This window comes from Sinocyclocheilus anshuiensis, unplaced genomic scaffold (assembly GCF_001515605.1).
Source record: "Sinocyclocheilus anshuiensis isolate Anshui unplaced genomic scaffold, SAMN03320099.WGS_v1.1 scaffold78, whole genome shotgun sequence".
In the NCBI taxonomy this organism is placed as follows: Eukaryota; Metazoa; Chordata; class Actinopteri; order Cypriniformes; family Cyprinidae; genus Sinocyclocheilus; species Sinocyclocheilus anshuiensis.
The window spans coordinates 1,781,181-1,803,560 of record NW_015544250.1 but is presented as its reverse complement, the minus strand read 5'-3'; the positions used below and the strand labels follow the sequence as shown (position 1 = coordinate 1,803,560).

Here is a 22,380-nt window from a genome sequence, read left to right as displayed (position 1 = left end):
CTTTCTCTTATTATCAGTCATAACCCCCACCATAAAAACTATAATGTGCTTTACAGTAGTTATGTTGTTTATATATATGTGTATATTTTGACCTGTCGTCTTCACTTGGTGGTTGTGCGGATGTTGACCCATCACTACTGTTGTTGGTGACCTTTGTGATCTGTTGCCCAAAACACTTTATCAAAGTTTGTTAGTATTCTTTTAAAGGGGCACCACTTTGTAAAAGACACCAAAAGACATGAATAGTCCTTTTGACAAATCTAAATTAAAGGGACTCCCCTTGCGGCTTTATAAATTCTGTTTTTATGTAATTTTTTTTAATTTTATATAATAATATTTAATTGAATGTAATATTTTTACATTTTATATCTTTTAATATTTTATTTATTATTGATTAACATTTTAAATTATTTTATAAAATTGACATTTTCAGCAGACTGCCCTTATGGCTTTCTAAATTCTGTTTTTATGTATTGTTTTTAATTTTATATCTTTATTAATATTTTACTTATTGAATACAAATTTATTGTATTTTATTATTTATTTTATTTTATAAAACTGAACTTTTCACTAGACTCCCATTGTGGCCTTCTAAATTCTGTTTGTTTGTATTGTTTTTAATTTAATATAATATTTAATTTAATAATATTTTAAAATGTTATATCTTTTAATATTTTATTTATTATTGATTAACATTTTGTTATTTATTTTATAAAATTGGAATTTTCAGCAGACTGCCCTTACGGCTTTCGAAATTCTGTTTTTATGTAATGTTTTAATTTTATATATTTATTAATATTTTACTTATTATTGAATTCAATTTTATTTATTTTATAAAATTGACATTTTCAGTAGACTTCCCTTGTGGCCTTCTAAATTCTGTTTGTATGTATTGTTTTTAATTGTATTTAATTAATGTTTTTTATTAAATACATAATAATAAATAATAATGTTTTAATTAAACAATTAAGTCTGCACGCTTTTTGAATAGTACCTATTGTAGGATGGTCTATGTTTTAAACTCTTTTGGCACTTAAGCGTCTGTATTTTGTTCTTTATAATTGGTTGGAATAATTTATGTATGTATGTATGAATGTGTTTGTTATTGCCTTAGTGTCTTAGTTCTGTCTGAGCTCACCAAGAAATTCCAGACAACTACGTTGTTGTTTGTTTGACAATAAATAAATAAATTAGTAATACATTTTATTTTATGTTGTCATGTCATGTAAACTCCCCTTTCGGGCCCCTAGCGATCCTCGGATCCCAATTTGAAAACCTTTGCCCTAGAGCATGCAATGACCATGGAAACCAAAAATGTTGCTTGCTTTTCTGCCAACATTTGCCTATTTAAATCTCCACATTTATGCAAATCTATAAAACCCTCTCTTCCAAGCATGCACCAATAATTAAGTTTGATCTGCCCTAAAGTGATGCGTAGTCACATTGACTCCATATTTCACCATTCATGACTTTAAAGCTGCTGAAGCTTTGCATGAAGTCCCAACAAGCCCTTGAATCTAAAAAATATGAAAGTACACCTAACCTAATTGTGCTCATTGTGGCAGACCATGCCATGCCTATTACAGACAACAAGGCCCATTTAAAAGCAAATGCTATTTTAAAACTTTATAGAGTCGAGACTGCCTTTCTTTATCCATTTGAGGTGGAGTCCAGTCTGAGAAAGAGATGAGCCCAATCTAATCTCCACCGCCCCATCAGATGGGTTCACGAGAGCGCACAGATGATTAGCTCCTCAGATTAGAGGGGCTAGTTTGGACATCTGAAGACTGATTTGGTTTTGCGGAAGACCAGGGCTGCCCTAAAACCGCCCTGCCCCCATGAGCGCTTAACTTGACTAGACACCATGGGGGTGGATTAATTGGACCAAGGCTTGTTGGTTCTTTGGGGGGAAGGGGTTGAACTGAGACCCTTCCATGAGGTTTTGGGGTGTGTGACAGTACTGAAGTGCTATCCTTTGCCGCCATGGACCAGCGTCTAACGGATGGGGCGGCCTGCACACATCCCATGATGTAGAAGGTAAGAGGAGGGGACGGCCATCTGATTGATGTGTTTCAATAGGAGTCATTTCAGAGAGATTTGGATTAAGCTTGAGTAGGTGTGGCAGTCGAGGCTTTTACTGTATATAAAACAGCAAGGTGTACAGTATGCACAAGAAACTAGTTGTGGTTATTGGTTTTCTTGTCAAAACAAGGCAACCATTGGCTTATCACTAAAGGCACACTTGATGTGGTCTTTTTGTTTTTAACTTATCTTTACAAAAATTGGTTGAATCTTAGGAGCGTCCTACCTAAAGGTTCATATTATTTTTCTATATATTCAAATGAATAACCATTCAAATGTTGGGGGGTAGTAAGATTTATTTTAAAGAAATTAATACTTTTATTCAGCAAGGATGCATTAAATTGATCAAAAGTGACATTAAAGTTATGTATAATGTTAAAGAAGATTCCTGTTTCAAATTCTTTTGAACTTTCTATTTATCAAAGAATCTTGAAAGATATAGCACTGATAACAATAAATGTTTCTTAAACAGCAAACCAGCATATTAGAATGATTTCTGAAGGATCATGTGGCACTGAAGACTGGAGTAATGATGCTGAAAATTCAGCTTTGCATCACAGCAATAAATTACATTTTAAAACATATTCAATTAGAAAACCGTTATATCCGGAATATCTTGGTTCTACCATAGTACATGTCCAAAAACATGGTAAATGATATCACAAACAATGGTTTTTGCAAATGTACCGTGGTATTCTTGAAAGTGCCTTGGAGTACCATGTAAATACCATGGTATGTGGATTCTTCTAAACCATTCACTTCTGTGTTTCTGGATTGGTTAGGAGTCTAAACGATGTCCTTTGGTCATGTGCATCTGTGTATGGTCGTGATGTTTTGTACTATCAGAAGAGAAAGTTTACAATAGATGGAATGACGTCCGCTGCAGAAACGGCACAGGAGTTCTTTTTGTGGTCTGGTGAAGTGATATGAACCTGACCGTGAGTGACTCAAAGGTTCTGCTGCTCAAAGCGTATGATGTCTGATTTCTCTCTCTGTTCCTGTAGGTGTGTCATCATCCCGACTGTCAGGAACTGAACGGTAAAAGCCCGCTGCACCTGTGTGAGTCATGTGATTCTCGCTGTCACCTGGATGAGTCTGACAGCATGCACTTTGACAGGCATCTCCGCTTCGACATACAACCACAAGGTAAACGGCCCCACGGGCGCAAACACTCTTATGTGACCCTCTGCCAAACAGGTTTATGTTTTATACAAATGAGTCTCATTCAAAAGTGTTAAAAACGAGTAACTACCAATAAAATTCAATCACCCAACAACAGATGCTGAATATTAGTATAATATAATAGCTGAATAGTAGTATAACAGTATAGTAAAATAGTATACGTTTTTGTTTTTTATTGATATTGATTTATTTTAATAATTAAAAATACTTCAATTACGTTGATTTTATCTTTTATAAATTTGATTTATATTATATATTTGTATTTTTCTTTTTAAATATTATATATGTCTCTTTTTGATGAATCTCGAAGAATTTGTTTTATAATTTTTTTATTTATTTGTACACCATCCTTGCACCATTATGTAGTTAAGTAATTCGTTTATTAGTTAATTTACTATTATACAGATCAGATTTGCATTAAATCTGTGTCGGCAGGTTCTATCCTGGCGCGGAATGTGTCCACGCGTTCCTGTCCCCCTCGCACAAGCCCCCCTTCAGACCTGGATGAAGACGAAGAAGGAAGTACTGAGCGAGGGTCAGTCGGTGATCCACAACATTTAAATAACTGTATGAAATCTTACAGCACATACACACCAAGAGAGGCACAGCAAATTGATGCGAAATTCAAAATGTTTTTTCAAATCAAGGTGACATGCATGAAGCGTTTGCGTACCTGAACGAGAGTGAAATACACATGGTCAATCTGAAATTGAGCAATGGAAATAAATCACTATGGCTGCATGATGAATTGAATTAAAACCACAATCACGATATGTCACTTGGTGTGATTTAATTCGTAAAGGCTGTGAATTTAAAAAATACGTCATGCGATGCAAGTTTCAAAGTTCAAAGTGCAAGCTTCACTTAATATGACGCAGCACAACTGTTTTCAACTGATAATAATAATAAATGTTTCTTGAGCAGCAAATCAGCATATTATAAAGATTTCTGAAGGATCATGTGACACTGAAGACTGGAGTAATGATGCTGAAAATTCAGCTTTGCATCACAGAAATAAATTACATTTTAATATATATTAAAATATAAAACAGTTATTTTAAATTGTAATAATATTTCAGAATATTGCTGTTTTTAATCAAATAAATACAGCCTCTATGAGCATAAGACTTCTTAAAAATATATATTTTGAACTGGTATAAAGAAAAATGCATCTTTTTTTAATGATAAAAAGTACAAATATTTCATGCAATCTCTCAATATGTCAGAATAAATATTCAATCACAACCACGATTTGTCACTTGGTGTGATTTAATTCGTAAAAGGCTGTGAATTAAATAAATACCCGTGATGTCGGTTTCAAAGTGAAGTGTGGTATTGTGTTCATTTACACGTGAGCAGCTCATGATCTGGTGTTTTCAGCGGTTCGGTTTGCTGCAAATGCCCCACACCAATTCACCTCTGCAAGCGCTGAGAGTTTGGGTCACTTATTTTGTGAATTTCCCAAATTAGAGAAGTGAGAAGTGCTTATAAACCATCTGTTGTCAACAAAAGAGAAGCTTTAAAGGGTTAGTTCACCCAAAAATGAAAATTCTGTCATTAATTACTCACCCTCATGTTGTTCGAAACCCGTAAGACCTTCGTTCATCTTCGGAACACAATTTAAGATATTTTTGATGAAATCTGAGGGCTCTCTGACCTTCCCATAGACAGCAAGGTAACTACCACATTCAAAGTTCCACGTAGAGACGAAAATGTGGAATAAAGTCGTTATTTTTGTTTTCTTTGCGCAAAAAAGTATTCTCGTAGCTTCGTAACTTTACAGTTGAACCACTGATGTCACACGGACTACTTTGTCGATCATCTTGGTACTTTTCTGGACCTTGAATGTGGTAGTTACCTTGCTGTCTAACCCTTTAAGGACTCCCTGCTGTTTTTCTTCAAAATAAAAGCACAATAGTTTTACATTTGAAAATAATAAAATTAAAAAACAGAATTATTAATATTGGAATTTTACTTGTGTTCTTTTATTATTATTGCAATACTTATGATACTTATAATATTTCTGTGTTATTTTTTATTATATTTACCTGATATTTTTTATTTTACAGTGAAATATTACTGCAATAATATTTATTGTTTTATTTAATATTTTATTTAATAATAATATTATTATCATCATCATCATCTTGATATATAATCACAGTTTTGTCTAAATTGTGCAGCCTTACAAACAAGCACAGCAAACCTGGAGCTTTTTTAAAATCACACAAATTTTAACACAAAAATTGCAATTAGATTAAATCCCCTCAAATTGTACAGTGATGGATTGCCATGGGCCATTGTCCTCATGTGTCTGCGGTGTTTTTCTGTCTTTTAACAGAGACCATAAGACAGGAGAAATGAAGCTGAAAGGCAGAGAAGGAAAAAAGCCCCAGCGGCGCCACACTGATGTGAGTGCTGTCCTCCTTTCGCCAAAGGCTCATGGGAAACTTTTTAATTCTTAGCTGACTGTACTCACTGATAGTCTAAAAACAAGCTCCTTTACATCCTACATATTATATTAACATACCCTACCGATATTTTCTGTACAAGTACCTGTACAGACTTGTATGTGGGCTTCCCTATCCAATGTAGCGTACAGGAAATGACACGTCTCTGAATCGTCAGCAGCCCCAGGATGTGGTGGCTTGACGGATATCTTGATCTGATCACATCTAGAGTTCATTGTAAATGACTGGAAGTTGTCTGTCTGTCGCCCACCTTTGACCAGCGCTGGTCTGTCGCCCCCTATAGGACCCCAGGAAGGAGTGCTTCAGCCTCAAGTTTGACCTCAACATAGACATTGACACAGAGATCGTCCCCGCTGTCAAAAAGAAGACATTACGGTGAGATCTGTGTACCCTGGGAGTCGAGCACACAACCTTGGTGTTGCTGGGTCTGTTCTCTGCCAGCTGAGGAATGAAATCAGCTGTTTTTGTTGTGTTTCAGTTAAATAGGTAGTTGACGCTAAATGTGTCCATTGCGTAATCAATATTTTAGGTTAGAATTAATTTGAATATACAGTACTGTTCAAAGGTTTGGACACGGTAAGATTTGTTTTTTTAAAGAAATTCATACTTTTATTCAGCAATAATGAACTAAATTGATCAAAAGTGACAGATATTTATAATTGTATAATTTAATTTCTTTTATAATTCTATAAAAATTCTAGAATTCCATTATAGAATTATAAAATATAAAATAATTTTATAATTCTATTTCAAGTAAATGCTGTTCTTTCTATTCATCAAATAATCCGGAAAAAAAGTGTTACTGTTTCCACAAAAATATGAAGCAGCATATGAACTGTTTTCAATATTGATAATAAGAAGTGTTTCTTGAGCAGCAAATTAGCATATTAGAATCATTTTTAAAGATCATGTGACGACACTGAAGACTGGAGTGATGAAGCTAAAAATTCAGCTTTGATCACAGCGATAAATTATGATTATTATCGTGTATTTAAATTGTATCAGTTATTTTAAATTGTAATATTTCAAAATATATTTCTAATTATAAATATATAATTATATTTATATTTTTTATCAAATAAATGCAGCCTCATAAGACTTCTTAAGAAATGTTTTGAACTGTAATGTATAAAAAAAGTATTTTATTTTTACCTTCACTATAGTTTATTTTAAATCTTGCCATGTGAAAATAATTTTTTGAATTAGAAGTAAAAAAAAATGCATGTAGTATCTCAATGTCATAAAAAATAATTATACAAATAATTTTAAAAAAATGCCACACCAAAGGAAAGGCGTATTTCATGCCAGCTTACCAAATAAAAACACAGTTTCTTACGGATTTTTTGTCTTTTAAAGGTCTAAATCTTTGAAAGGGTGAAATTTCCATAACTCAGTCTTTGCTTTGTTCATTTTAGCTGTGAAGCTCATTTACTCATTTTATTGTTCTGCAGAGAGGTGCTCGGACCCATTTTTGAGCGCAAGGGCATTGAATTATCCCGAGTGGATCTGTTCCTGGACCAGTCCAACACTCCACTCTCACTCCACTTTGAGGCGTATCGTTTCGGAGGACATTACCTCAAAGTGAAAGGTAAGAGTCGTGTGGTTTAAAGCGTGACGCATCCTCCGCGGTCTACAGCTTCTTCTCATCAGCATGGTTTCCAGCTGATCACTGTGACAACTTATTGCTTCAATCTTGCTATCAGCATTTCCTCCCTGTTTAGGTAACCATTTCTTCCTACACATTTGCAGCATTAAAGGTTCAAAACATACACCATATCGCCGTATTACACAACACGGCAGTCATTGTGTCCACAGAACCAGACCGTTTACCGGGAAATGAGGTGTGACCAATTACACTTCTGTTAGCTGTCATCCTTCTAAAGGAGCCTCACAGGGACATGCTGTTTTTTCAAGTAGATCATCTCATTCACACAATGCTTTTCATGATTATACAGCCATGTGCCTGTCTTTACAAATCCCCATGGCCAGATGTCTTTAATCAGATAATGCTAACACAGGCATCCCACAGGTGCTCGATGGCTGCTTGCGTAATACACCGCCTGTGACGTGAGAACGAAGCGAGGGGTTAGCATTAAAATGATTGGGACATTAGCAGCCAGATGGAAGAGTTTCATTCATGCTGAAAATCTGCTCTGTTGAAGACCTGTTACTTTAAGCATACTAGCAACGGATGTCAGCTTATTCAGTGATAATGAATATATGATGATATTTAACAAACAATAATCCACAGTAGTGTAATTATTTTGTTTTACTTTTTTATTTACATTTTTTTTTTACTCCCTTATAGTGTTGTTGGTCAAGGTTTTTAGTCATATCTAAACACCTTGTGAACTTGTGATATTTAGTTTGGAATTTAACTCCATTTAAACCGTAATCTACACTGTTGTAAGTATTTGCTCTTGCTTAATTTTTATTTAATTGTTTAATTGAATTTTTTTTTTAATTTACATTTTTATTTATTAATCTAACAGCAATTATTTCATTTTAAAAATAACAAAAGCATAATAATAATAATATAACATTAATGATAATTAACAATTATAATAATCTATTAATTGAAATGTCATATTTAATAGTGAGTTTTTAATGTCATATTTAAAATTGTGATTTATAAAAGCAAATAGCCATTCAAAGCTATGTTCTCCACTATTTTTACCACAGTTAAAGTTATTATATATTGATATGATAATACACACTATTTTTTCTTTTAATTTTATTAACTATATTTTATTAGGATTTGACATTTGAAGTCATCTGATTTTGTTGTTGCAGTGAAAGGTTTATCTAACATAGATCTATTTTATAAACAGTGTTTTCATAATAAGAACATTATTTGTCTTTTTCATACAATTAAATGAGTATTTATTACAGTGTGTGTTTTTCTGCAGCTCGGCCTGGCGATGAGCTGAAGGTGGAGCAGAGTGTGAAGGATCTGCACTCTCTGAGTCTACCCAACATGAAGCCGTCAGTAGGGGGCAGCGTCTACATCCTCACACCGGGCAGTGAGAGGGCAGAGCACGGGTCCCTACCGTGGCGGGAGAGTGTTGACGTACTGGTCAGTGATGCTGCTTTTTCCTGTCTATAGCCGCTCAAGCCTTTCATAAGCCAGTTTGTGTCATAAATTACGATAAAAAAAAAAAAATCTGTTTTAGAAACATGTCCTAATGTGCTTAAGGATGCCAAAGGGGCCATGTCTGCCCCCTAGATTTTATTTTATTTTATTTTGACCATTTTCTGCCACATAGATAGTAGTAGGGGATTCTTTTATTCTATTTTACTTTTTGTCATATCTGTTTTAGAAATGTGCGATTTGGTTTCATAAGACCTTTTTTCCATTTATTTTATTTTATTTTATTTTATTTTATTTTATTTTATTTTATTTTATTTTATTTTATTTTATTTTATTTTATTTTATTTTATTTTATTTTATTTTATTTTATTTTATTTTATTTTATTTTATTTTATTTTATTTTATTTTATTTTATTTTATTTTATTTTATTTTATTTTATTTTATTTTATTTTATTTTATTTTATTTTATTTTATTTTATTTTATTTTATTTTATTTTATTTTATTTTATTTTATTTTATTTTATTTTATTTTATTTTATTTTATTTTATTTTATTTTATTTTATTTTATTTTATTTTATTTTATTTTATTTTATGCCACATAGATAGTAGTAGGCGATTCTTTTATTTTATTTTACTTTTTGTCATATGTTTTAGAAATGTGCGATTTAGTTTCACAACACCTTTTTTTCCATTTATTTTATTTTATTTTCATATGTTTCAGATACACAGCCTAATGTGCTTATGGATTTTTTTTTTAAATGATGTTTTACACCTTTGCAGCATTTAATTTTTTTCACCAAGTCCTTAATAGTGTTTTTAATCATTATTTAGTTTCACAAGACCATTTTAGATAGTAGTAGGGGATTCTTTTATTCTATTTTACTTTTTGTCATATCTGTTTTAGAAATGTGCGATTTGGTTTCATAAGACCTTTTTTCCATTTATTTTATTTTATTTTATTTTATTATTTTATTCTATTTATTTTATTTTATTATTTTATTTTATTTTATTTTATTTTAGAGACCATTTTTTGCCACAGATAGTAGTAGGCAATTCTTTTATTTTTAGTTTCACAAGACCACTTTCCCCCCCTTCAAAAGTAAACAGGCTCTTTTTTTTTTTTTTGCCACTTTGAGACATCTGTACATAAATGATCTTTATGATTGGCTAATCTATTTGCATGTACAATAAGCGTGTTTGCTGTTGGCTCTAATATCATGCGTTCCTCTCTTTCTTGATTTCTAAAAACCTCAGTCCCACTTGAACTTCCTTTTAAGGTGCCAGCTTGATGTAAATCATCTTAAAAAAAGAACACATGACCTCATACAGGAAGTTTACTGAGTGCATCCTCCGTCTGACCCTCTGACTGATGTTGGCGATTGTTTGGGTTTTAGCTCTTTTCTGTAGAAATGGCTGGTTACTCTTTCAACATCATAGGGTTGGATTTTCCCCGGCTGCACCGTGATACTCAGTAAAGCTGGATTCATGGAAAGGCAAGCCTGAACGTACTCCTGTGTGCGTGTACAAACATGGATATGCAGGCATCGGAGATGAGTGCAGACTTTAGGATTATAGGCAAAGGCCTGTCGATGCACCTCGTGGGTTTTTACTGCGATTAGAGGTTGAATCGTCAGGCTTAGCAACAAAAACTTGAGAACAGAGCATTCAGGTCTAGGCTGTGTCGTCCCGTCAGGCTTTGCTGGGCGCTGTGTGGATGTAGGTTACATAAAACAAGTCTCTACGGGTTGGACGAGTGTCGCACAGGTATTACACATCAGAATCGGGTTTGTTTTTCTAGTTCTTCTGTAACACTGGCCTTTATGGAAAATTCAGAGAGAATTGGGATTAGATTTACGCTTTTTCTTTTGTGATAAAAGGTTCATTTGCAACCCAAAAAGGAAAATTCTCTGCTTTTATCTTAAGAAGTTTTGCAGTAATTACGGTTTCTTCTTTGAATAGAGAAGAACAACTCAGGAAAGATATTGTGTGTCAAATTATGCAGCTTGTTTAGAAAAGGTGTGCTGTTATTCTTTAAAGCATTTTTTTTCCATCAATTTCAATACAAAGAATGGCTGTTATTTCACAGAAGTCGCCTCTGGTATCGTTTAAGACCACTGTTTGGCATTCACACATTTGTTTCGTAACAGCCAGCATGAGTTTGCATCATGGTATCAATTTCCAAATTTGTAAGTTCCACCACCCACTTATTTTCCAGCAGGGTGTTCCTTATCACTCCATTACTCAATTCCCATTGTAGTTTTTCATTATATGCAAATAGCACAATGTAGCGCAAACTTTTCTCAAAAGGTATTATTTTTTTTAAGAACCTTGATGGCCATATAATGTATGTAATTTTTATCATTAAATGTGACTTGGTAAAGAACCTTTTTTTGTGGCATCCTGATAGATTTAAGCAATTTGTGATTTAAAAAATACTAATAAATTAATTAAATGGCCATCAAGGTTCTGGAAAAAAAAATGATATATGATTTTTAAAATAATAATAATAATATTATTAAGTTCATTTATTTACTAAATATTATATTTTAGTTCTGTCAAAAGTGTAGTAAAGTATTTTTTGCCAAAACACAGCTAAAGAATTGTGTTTATTTGATACAGTAAAAACAGTAATATGAATTTTTTTTTTTTTTTTACAATTTAAAAGAACTGTTTTCTGTTTCAATATAAATAAAAATACTGTTTATTCCTGTGATCCATCATTCTAATATGCTGATTTGCTGCACGAAAAACATTTCGTATTGTTATCAGTGTTGAAAACAGTTATGCTGCTTAATATTTTTGTGTAAACCATGATAATCAGGATTATTTGATAAATAGAATGTTCAAAAGAATACTATTTATTTGAAATATAAATATTTTATAACATAATAAAAGTCTTTATTGTCTTTTTTGATTAATTTAATGTGTCCTTGCAGAATAATAGCATTAAATTACTGACCCTAATCATTTGAACAGCAGTGTGTAGATAGATAGATAGATAGAGAACACATAGATTTTCTGACAGTAGCCGTGATCTATTGTAAAGTCCGCTGATGTCCTCCGACCTCTTCGTTTCCCGCTGATGGAATTTTCAAGTCATCTTCCAACTATTCCGTTGGAATTTTTATGAGAGCTGCTGGGTTTTGTCTGTGAGCGCGTTTGACCTGTATGTGGTAACTAACCCACTGTGTCTTGCCCCCTCACCAAAGCCTGACCTTTAGAAAGGAACCCATCACCCCTGGGATTATTGGTGGGGCGGTGACACCAGGACTCCTCTTTGAGGTTTGATTGGCCAGATCCGCCCCCGGTGGGGGAGTGACCTTTGAAGCGCGAGCGTTTGATGTAGTGCCGTGACTTTTACACTTCCAGGAGCTGAAAGACGAGTATCTCACAAAAGCAGGTTTTCAGGTGAAAGTCGTGTTTTTGCCCTTGCAACTTGGATCCGACCCTTCTGTTGACATCAAATTGCCGAAATATGATGGCCCTCTAATGGTTATGTGTATAGATATGCGTAGTCTAAGCACAATGCGGTTACCATTCGTGTTCAGTTTTAAGTGCACACTGGGATTCTGTCGCTTTATGCATGTCCTGTTGCGTAAACTTCATCTGTCACCTCCGAGACCTCGACTTCAGGACTCCCCTCTTCACCTTTAACCTGCGGCTCTGTTGCATTAGTCAAATAGCCTCAGATTGATAATGCTAGCTGGCATTTGGGCTGCACTGTTCATCCACACAGACACATAGTAGAGCGATCTCACCTGTCTAATGACCTGAGAGATGTATTACACAAGCCTACAGGTGATTAGATCAGAAATCCCCATGGCCCTCAGGGGCCCCCAATGTGCAGTGGTGTAGAGAAATGTGTTATTATGATAGATTTAGTGAATCTTGGTCATGTTGTGTATGCCAAACACCTCCAGCTACTAACTATATATCTATAATGTCTTAATGTCATTGCATTCGATGACAAACCAAGTGGCATCTGCATTCAAATGCTTCACTAACATCACTTTTCTGAGCCATTTTTGCTCCGTGACTTTTAACTGTTTTGTTGTTGTTTTTAACTGTATTTATATTTTCAATTTAATTATTTAAAATGTAACAAACCTATTTTTTGTGAAATATTTAGTTTGAAAAGTTTGCTTTGTTTTTCTTTAAAATAAATAAGGAAATGATGTGTTTGATCAAATGTAACTCAGTCAATGGAATATCAAAGGTCTGGATAAACTGCGCAGCATCTGTCGTCTGCGACTAACTGCGGGAAATGAGCCTTTTCCTGTTCCTATTTGACCTCTCTGATAAGAGACTGGTTCAAAAGTGTATTAATATCACAGCGTAGAGGTTAGTGTCGGAGCAGACAGATTTAATCTGCATCGGTTTCCCTCCTTAAATGAAAGGATCAAGTTGTTTAATGTTTTTTTAAGGTGTATAATAACTCGTGCGAGCTTTAGGCAAAAAAAAAAATGCACATATGGCAGATCTGTTTCACAATCTCTCTCATTAAGCAAGAGAGCAATGCAAACAGTAGTAATCATTTATTTACCTGGGATATCAACAGAGAGCTCCTCTGTTAAGAGATCTTGACACAGCAAACCCCCACGTGTGATTGATGCTCTTGTGAAGTTAACACAATTACCATGCAATTAGTTTCTGACCATTAACACCCAGTGTTCGAAGACAATAGAACAAAACATGACTTTAGCAAAAAATGGGTTTTATCTTCATGGGAAACTATTGGGGCGTATCTAAAATGTTGTCAGATTTCGTAGCACACATTGTGCGGAAAGCAAATTCATACCGTCTCGCATAAAACACCTTAAAATGGAGAATTAGTAGTATCTGTAACATAACATAAAGCATTTACTGAAATCTAAATGCTGTTATGTAATGTGTTTAATGTCCGTCTAAACACTTTTTCTAAAAAAGAAAAAGATTTGGTTTTAATCTCACAGGAAAACAATATTTTTACAAAAAGAAGCCAATTTTAGGACTATTTTGTAACAATTGGGCTCATTTAGCCTCAAAATGCTCATTGTAATGTGTCTAGACATTTTTCCTTTTTATTTTTTATTTTTTAATAAGCATAAAGGTTGTATGATCAGTAAATACCATGATGTGTAATTGCATTACAGTGTAAACCATATTTCATTTTAAATTTTTCTCCATTTATTTATTATACATTTTTACATTATAGTGATTATGAGATTTTTATGCATTACAGTAATATGAAATAATGCTTCACTGCATGAAAATGCTTCATTTTAATTTTAGCAAAATATATTTTTTTTATTTCTTTTGATTTTGCTGTGAAATGTGACCTATAATCGTCCTACATTTTTATTATATACAATTAAAATATTTATTTCTATAATATTTAATATAATATTATAATATATATATATTATAATATTATCTAATATATTTATTTATTTATTTTTTGCATTACAGCAATGAGGAAAATGCTTAATTGTCATGAAATTGTCACAAATGGTAGCAAAATAAAAAAAATATCTGTTTTGATTTCGGGGTAAAATGTGACCTATAATTATCCTACATTTTTATTGTATTTTATTATTACTTTCGAGACCGTTAAACACATTTGTTTAGATTTAATAACACGATGCAGAAATTCAAGACTTGTTGCAGCACATACTATAGTCTGGGATTCCCCAAAGTTTCATATTGCAGAGATCATTTCCCTGTTACAGTAAACAAGAATAGGATGCTTGGAAATCATTCATAGTACAGGAATGCCATGCTCCTGTCACTTTCGATTTATCATAAATCCAGAGGATCATCAGAACCTCTATCTAATAATGATAGACTAAATCATTAAATGGATTAAATGAATAAACTCGCAGTAACAGTTTTGTAATGTAAAATATGATTTTAAGCTGATTGTGAAAGTCTTAAATGTACTTTTCTTAAACCTGTAACTGTTTCTGTGCACAAGGAACGAAGTAAACTTATTTTATAGGTCTTTTAAATCAAAAATATGTTGCCAAACCAACTGTTGGCTTTCTTTGAGGCACCAGGATGTGTTTCTGGGACCCTGCAAGCTGTCGTCTTCTCCCCTCCCTCTTTACATGTGACCCTCTGTCTTTAGCAGCCACACCTCTCTTTCCTGTCCCGCACAATGGGACTGGATCCTCCTAGTTGCCATGACGTTTGGGCTGTCCTATTCAGTAATGCAGGCAGACAGGCTCAGTCGGACAGCTTTACCTCTCATTGCAGGTTGAGAAGCATTGGGAAACTATAAAGGACCTAGTAGGGAGCCCTGATGCACTTCATATTTTTAGAAGGAAATGACGGGGCACTGAATTAAAATGAGTGATTAATAATTTTACACAATTCATTTTGTCTCAAGAACTCTCTTAACACCCATCCAGGAGTTGCAGGGTCTAAAGTATTCGTGTATCTGTTAGTGTTTTTGTGAGCATTTGAAGAGAGGAGGCTTTGAGTGATCGTCGCAGCTGGCTCTAGCATGGGTCAGGCTCCATGAACCCGACTGAGAGATTACCATGGTCTACCTTTCATTTGACATGCCGCTCGCTTCCATGGTGAGTAGATCAGACGCTCTGGAAACCCTGTTCTGCTTCATAAATTCGCTGGTAATTCAGTCCATCCGCAGAGAATGAGAATCACCGGGTACAGCTGATCCTAAAGTGGGTGTCATTGCATGAGTTTGAACAAATTGCTTTTTTTAGCTTTTGGAGAAATTATTTGATTTACTGGTGCTGTGTAAAGTTTATCAAGGGTGTTGTTTGTAAGTTGAATTAAGTGGGGGAAAAAAAGCTAAATATTGATTTAACGATCCATGTAAATTATAGATGTGTGGCTTTCAACAGAAAGATTCCCTTTTGATGTGGCATTTGTTTTACCCATTGATGTTTATACAGTACTTTCTTTGTTGGTTGTGCGTAATATAATATAAACCCATGATAAAATCATAAAACAATCATAAAAATATATATATTTTTTTTTTTTATGGCAGTAACTTTTAATTTTGTGCCAAAAGTCACTTTTTGTCTTGAATTTTCATCCCCAGTGCTGGTAGTGTGGTTATAACCAGCAGTCAGATGTCCGTTGTCCATCCTCCTCAAAGTTAGGGACATTTCCTGACATCTGCGTCCTCATCCTTTCACCCCAGATTCTGCAAAAAATCCCCTCATCAAAGCTCATCGTCTGCCTGTCTCTTTGCCTCTGTTCTAAATTTAGCAAGGGGGGCATCGGGCGGCCAATCCACCATTATTTTATTTCCTCCATTGCAGGGATGTTCTTGATTTGCCCTGCCAACAGAGAAAAGATAAATACTAATCATTTGACTTTCTGTTAATCAAAGAATCCTGAAAAAAGGTTTACATTTTTTTCACAAACATTAAACAGTACAACTGTTTTCAACATTGATAATGATCATGACGGATCATGTGACACTGAAGACTGGAGTAATGATGCTGAAAATTCAGCTTTACCATTATAGGAATAAAGTTTTTTTTTTTTTAAATAGTAATAATTTTTCACAATATTCCTGTTTCACTGTATTTTTGATCAAATACATGCAGCACTGGTAAGCATACTGTCTTCTTTAAAAAACATTTTGAAAAGTCTTAGTAAAATATACTTTATTTAGAAATGCATTTAACTGTATAAAACACCTCCACAAGTCTCTGAAGTGTTCAACTCAAATACTTCTGTTATTGCAGCAGGTATCAGCTTCACTCGTGTTTGTTTAGGGAATTCCATTGTTTTGTCTTCAGACCTTTCCTGTTTTTTTGTGCATTCCCCAAAAATGTCGTAGTCGTCTCTGGAATTTGCAGGAGTTTTTAGTGGGTAACAGCACTGAGGGCAGTGGAATTCCCTATGCCCTGGCGAAGGGTCAACAAGCCCGTCTGCCTCCCGCTCAGAGAGATCACTACTTCCTTAGATACTAAACAGCTGTTTGTTTGTTAAACTCGCCGCAGCTCGTAAGAGGGAATACGTCTAAATAGAAAGATGTTGCAATGCTCTCTAGCAGAACAATTGCTTGTGAAACAATAGCAATCTTGATCTTTCTGAGCAGGGTTGCTGACCTCCTTGACTTTGGTTTGATGTAAAGGGGAAATTGTAACATTCAGCAGGATCTTATTGTTTGGAAAAATCAGTATGAATCATAATGCATTATTGTTTCTGTTTATGTCATCACTTTGTAGGAGCTCTATTTTTTCCATGTGTCCAGCTAGGGTTGGGCGATATGTCATTTTAAATGATAAAATGGTAATATGCATAAAAAAATAGTTTGTGATGAAGAGGTCTGATTTAGAAGCAAAGCAAAAACTCACCAACCGAGTCAACTAATCCTAGTTATAAATTCGTATTTTTTTAATTATTTTTTCTCAGTGTTTTCATGTCTCTTAAATATATATTCCACTGCAATTTACAATTGACAATTTAAAAAATGTATATAATATATCATTTTAATTATGAAAAATGTTAACCGAAAATATTCACATTTATGTATTTAGTTAGTTATAAATGTTTTTATTTAAATAAATATATTTATGTATTTAAGATAAAGCTTAAAATTGACATTTTAAAAAATCTAAACAGAAAATATATACATTTTTATATATTCAAGTAAATAATTCAGTTAATTATTTTAGTTATTCATTTATTCATATGATTTAAATGCATTAAAATTTACATATATTAATATATTAAAATGTAATTAACCCTGAAAATAAATGTTTAGCTTTTTGGAAAAAAACGGATTAAAAATTTGTATGATGTGAAGTAAGAAATATTTACTATTCTGCACTATTTCTAGGTCAGGTTTTAACTTTAAAGATATTGTGATTACAAAAGTGTACCAACCCTTTTTTTCCAGTTGATTTTATTTTGTGGTTGTGGTTTGTTATCTTTAGATGAATGCTGGTACATTTACTTTATTTACTTCCACCCGTCCTATCTCTCTCAATCTTTTTCTAAATCTCTTGTTTACCTCTCTCACACACTGATAACGGTCTCTCTCGTATCTCTCGGTCTGTTGTCCTTGACACACTTGTTGATATCCTTCTCCCAAACCTCAGTTTTTCTGCATTTGTTAACATTTTGTCATTCCCACCCAGATCTTACGATTTTCCATCTCTTCCTTCTCACAGGGTCAGGCCCGTCGGCGGAAGAACATGACAGAGTTTCTGGGCGATGCCAACATCCCATCACCAGACACTCTGGCCATACTGGGTGGGCCTTTACCAGGCGGGGCTCCAGGAGGTTCACTGCCCGGTGTGGCCGCCGGACCTGATAACTGGAAGAACCGTGCCACCAATCGGATCAGCGTGTTCTTCGGTGCCGGATCTGGGAAGGTAAACCTTCTCACTCATCTTGAAAACCTCAGGAAGTTCAAGGAAAGCAGGACGTGATTGTGCAACTTTCCATGGTGTGATTTCCAGTAAAAAGATCTCATGTAAAGATGAGCCAAAGAAACCGAAACTCAAACAGGAGGCTGATTAAATATCTATGTCTATTGTAGGTTGCACCATAATCTAGTTTCAAATAAACCTGGAATTGAATATTACGATTTATAAAAATGTTCTCCCCCTCAGGCCATTCAAGATGCAGATGAGTTTGTTTCTTCATCAGAGCAAATTTGGAGAAATGTAGCATTACACTTGGTCTCCAATGGATCCTCTGCAGTGAATGGGTGCCGTCAGAATGAGAGTCCCAACAGATGATAAAAGCATCACAGTAATTCACATGTAGTCCAAACTTGTGAAACGAAAAGCCACGTGTTTGTAACAAACAAATCCATCAAGATATTTTTAACTTAAAATTGTGGCTTCCAGTTGAAATACAAGTCCTCTGTCCATAGTATTGCTTTCTCCAGTGAAAAAGTTGTCTCGTCTGAATCAGGAGAGAAATATGCACAAATCAAGCACCATTTACAACCAAAAACAGTCTAAAGTAGCTCTAAACACAGATGTTGGTGGATTTCGATGTGAGAGGACAAGAAGATGCGCTTTTTCACTGGAGGAAGTGTTATTATGAATTACGGACACATATTTTGGCCAGAAGTGATAAAAAAAGATAAAAGGTAAAGACAAAATGCCTTAATAATGGATTTGTTTCTTATACAATCACACAGCTTTTCACTTCACAAGACATTAATTGATGGACTGGAGTCGTGTGGATTACTTGTCGATTATTGTGATGTTTTATAAGCGCCTCATTCTGACGGCACCCATTCACTACAGAGGATCCAGTGGTGAGCAAATGATGTAATGCTAAATTTCTCCAAATCTGTTCTAATTAAGAAAAAAACCTCATCAACATCTTTGATGGCCGAAGAGTGAGCAAATTTTCATTTTTGGGTGAACTATTCTTTTATTAGATGACTAAACATTACAACAAACAAAAATCACATCCCATAAGCCTTAATAAAAAAAAAAATTTAAAAAAAAAAGTTTCGGCCTGCATTTACACCAGATGCTTGACTAATAAAGATGGTAGCTGTCACTCACCTGTCATTTCACACTTCCATCCTTTTCACAATTAGCCATGAAACCCCCAAAGAAGACAGATGGGAGTGTTCTTGTGTCCCACTGGGACTCTATTTCACAAAAGAAGGTTTAACCAGGGTCAAATCACCATCTCCAGCAGCCAGTACAGTCCACCTGTGTCTGGCCTCTATTGTTTGGAAGCACTCAATGCGTAATACTCGTTGTCATAAGTACACTGTCCATCCCATTACAAGGCAATAGCCCCAGTGGCACACGGGTCATCAGAGAGGGTCACTGGCATGAATGGATGGTGTTTAATTGTGAGGTTAAAGAGAAGGTGGTGTTTAGTGAAAGGGGTGTTTGTAAGGTTGTCATAAACCCTGTCGGGGGTGTTTTGTTGGAGCAGACAGGCAGTGCCTCGGTTGTCTGCCAGTTTTTGGTGGTCTGCTGATGTGAATTGTGCTGTGGTTTTGCTAAATTGCAAACTTTAATGTTAGGGACTCTTTACAGTTGTTTATAGTTGGTTGGTTCTATCATTAACAAAACAAACTACTATGGGATTTTTGAGATATTTACCATTATAATGCGATGATTTTTGGACCATGGTAATACCTTGGCGTTCTTTGAAATATCTTCTATTATGAATAAGGTAATTATTTAGTACACTAGCATTCAAAATTTTGAGGTTGGTAAGATTTGTAGATGTTTTTGAAAGAAGTATCTTATGCTCACCAAGGCTGCATTTATTTGATCAAAATGACAGAAAATAAACAGTAATATTGTGAAATCTTATTACAATTTAAAATAACTGTTTTATATCTTAATATATTTTAAAATGTCATTTATTCCTGTGATGCAAAGCTGAATTTTCATTAGCCATTTCTCCATTCTTCAGTGTCTCATGATCCTTCAGAAATCATTCTGATATGCTGATTTGATATTTTTGGTGGAAACTGATCAATTTTGTGGATTATTTGATGAATAGAACGTTTAAAAGAACAGCATTTATTTGAAATAGAAATCTTTGGTAACATTATAAATGTCTTTACTGCTACTTTTGATCAATTTAATGCATTCTTGCTGAATATAAGTATTAATATCTTCAAAAAGAAATCAGTTAAGCAACATTTTGTATTATATTATATTATGTATTACATTATTTTCTCGTTTTGTGTGTGTGTGTTAGGAGGTGGAGCGCGTGGAGCTGCTTCATACTAAGTTGCAGGCGTACACACAGTTCGGTCTACCCAAGGTTCCTTTTCAGCTCGCCTTCCACCAGGATTCCTGGGAGGAGGAAGAGGAGGAGCCAAACCTGACACTCGAGGAGAGCTGGAGGCAACTGCTGGAAGACCCCGAGGTACTGATGCACTGTGACTGATCTTCTGTCATGGGACAATACATAACCATTTCCATCTATTGATCATTCAAACTAACATGTGTACATAACCAATTACAATTATTGATTGCAGTGGCCTCAGTTTTCGCATAAACCAATTGCAATTTGCATCCCAGAACTGCCAATATAAGATATCTATCTGATTTGTAATATTTCACATGCGACTTTATTAGTGCAATCTGACTTTTTTCTGCCTGTTTTCAGAGTCTAAGTAGACGTCAGTTTCAACAGCAAGAGGCAATATGGGAACTGATCCAAACCGAGGCTTCATACATCAAGAAACTCAGGGTCATCACTGATGTAAGTCGCTTCAGCCGTTTAAATTCTGTTTGTCAGTAAATTTCAGAAGATTCAGAAACATATTAAAGTTGCCCTTTTTAATGCCAATGCTCCTTGTCTTTATTGTGAGACTTATTCATATATACTATTTATAATCCAATCAATCCTAGTGAATGAAATCAAGTCTTTTCCTACATTATTTCCCCCTAAAATAGTGTTTAGGCTATGTGGCCCTGTAGTGAAACTGGATGCTGATTGTGTTATTTGTGCAGCTGTTCCTGTGCGGCCTGCTGAATCTACAGGACAACAGTCTCCTGGTTGAGGTGGAGCCCCCGCGGCTCTTCAGCAACATCCATGACATTGTACGTCTGCACTCCACACTGTGGGTTCAAGTCATGCTTCCGGTGCTGGAGAAAGCGCGAAGCACACAGAGCTTGATCGACCCCGCGGACCTGCAGCAGGGGTTCAGTACGGTGAGTTACACATGCAGGTGTTATTTAAAGAGACAATGATTTTCTTCCTCAGTATTTTTGTTTTGTTTTCCAGTACAAATATCTAAACATTCTTAAATCAAGATAGATTTACTTGAGAAGCAAAAGTACTTAAAGGAGACATATTATGCCCCTTTTTACAATATGTAATATAAGTCTCTGGTGTCCCCAGAATGTGTCTGTGAAGCTTCAGCTCAAAATACTCCACAGATCATTTATTATATCATTTTGAAAATGCCTATTTTGAGTGGATGCAGAAACACGCTGTTTTTCGGGCCTGTCTCTTTAAATGCAAATGAGCTGCTGCTCCCCGCCCCCTTTTCCAGAATAGAGCTGCGCCATTACAGCTCGGACCTCCTAAAAACATCTGTTATGGTTCTGATTATCATGTTTATCGTGCTGAAATCATGCGTTTTAAACCATATTAGTTTAAACTTCTGATATACGGTTTTCTGAGCGCACACATCCGAAGCACGCGGACAGAAAGCGGCTGTCACAGCATGTGAGTACTAAACTAAGTTCTCATTCACACACAAGTTTACATTAAAAATACACATGAGTTACAAAAAAGTCGGTTATGTTTGTGAAGGTAAACAGCTGGGAAATAAATCGCATGTTTATTTTAGATCTGTGTGGCAGCAGCAATATACCGTAAATAAATCAGTAAATCCACTGCTCTCTTGCCTCGTCTGAGGCTGGGACTGTAAATAGGGTTCTGTGCTCGTCTGTGCAGCCAAAGACAGAACATTTAGCATGTTTTGCTCAAACTTTCACCATGGCTTTAGAACGGGTACACCATCGTCGCTTGCGAAAACACAATAACGGCGCCGTGGGTGGAAACTTACAGATTAAGGGGCGGTAATATTATAATGAGAGCCCTTTGCCACGTCACCAAGGGAGCAAAATCAGAC

The 22,380-nt window shown here is 34.8% G+C and overlaps 1 protein-coding gene across 1 annotated transcript in view; it reads left to right on the top strand.

Annotated features, from left to right (window-relative positions):
* Window positions 1–22,380, top strand: part of LOC107697827 (pleckstrin homology domain-containing family G member 5-like) — an 81,467-nt gene that overhangs the window by 50,977 nt on the left and 8,110 nt on the right. Inside the window, exons 4-13 of the mRNA XM_016498680.1 lie at window positions 3,087–3,228; window positions 3,700–3,799; window positions 5,606–5,675; window positions 6,019–6,110; window positions 7,187–7,323; window positions 8,645–8,811; window positions 17,966–18,169; window positions 20,490–20,660; window positions 20,904–20,999; window positions 21,251–21,464. Coding sequence (XP_016354166.1) covers window positions 3,087–3,228; window positions 3,700–3,799; window positions 5,606–5,675; window positions 6,019–6,110; window positions 7,187–7,323; window positions 8,645–8,811; window positions 17,966–18,169; window positions 20,490–20,660; window positions 20,904–20,999; window positions 21,251–21,464 — 1,393 coding nt within the window. The remainder of the gene's footprint in view (window positions 1–3,086; window positions 3,229–3,699; window positions 3,800–5,605; window positions 5,676–6,018; window positions 6,111–7,186; window positions 7,324–8,644; window positions 8,812–17,965; window positions 18,170–20,489; window positions 20,661–20,903; window positions 21,000–21,250; window positions 21,465–22,380) is intronic.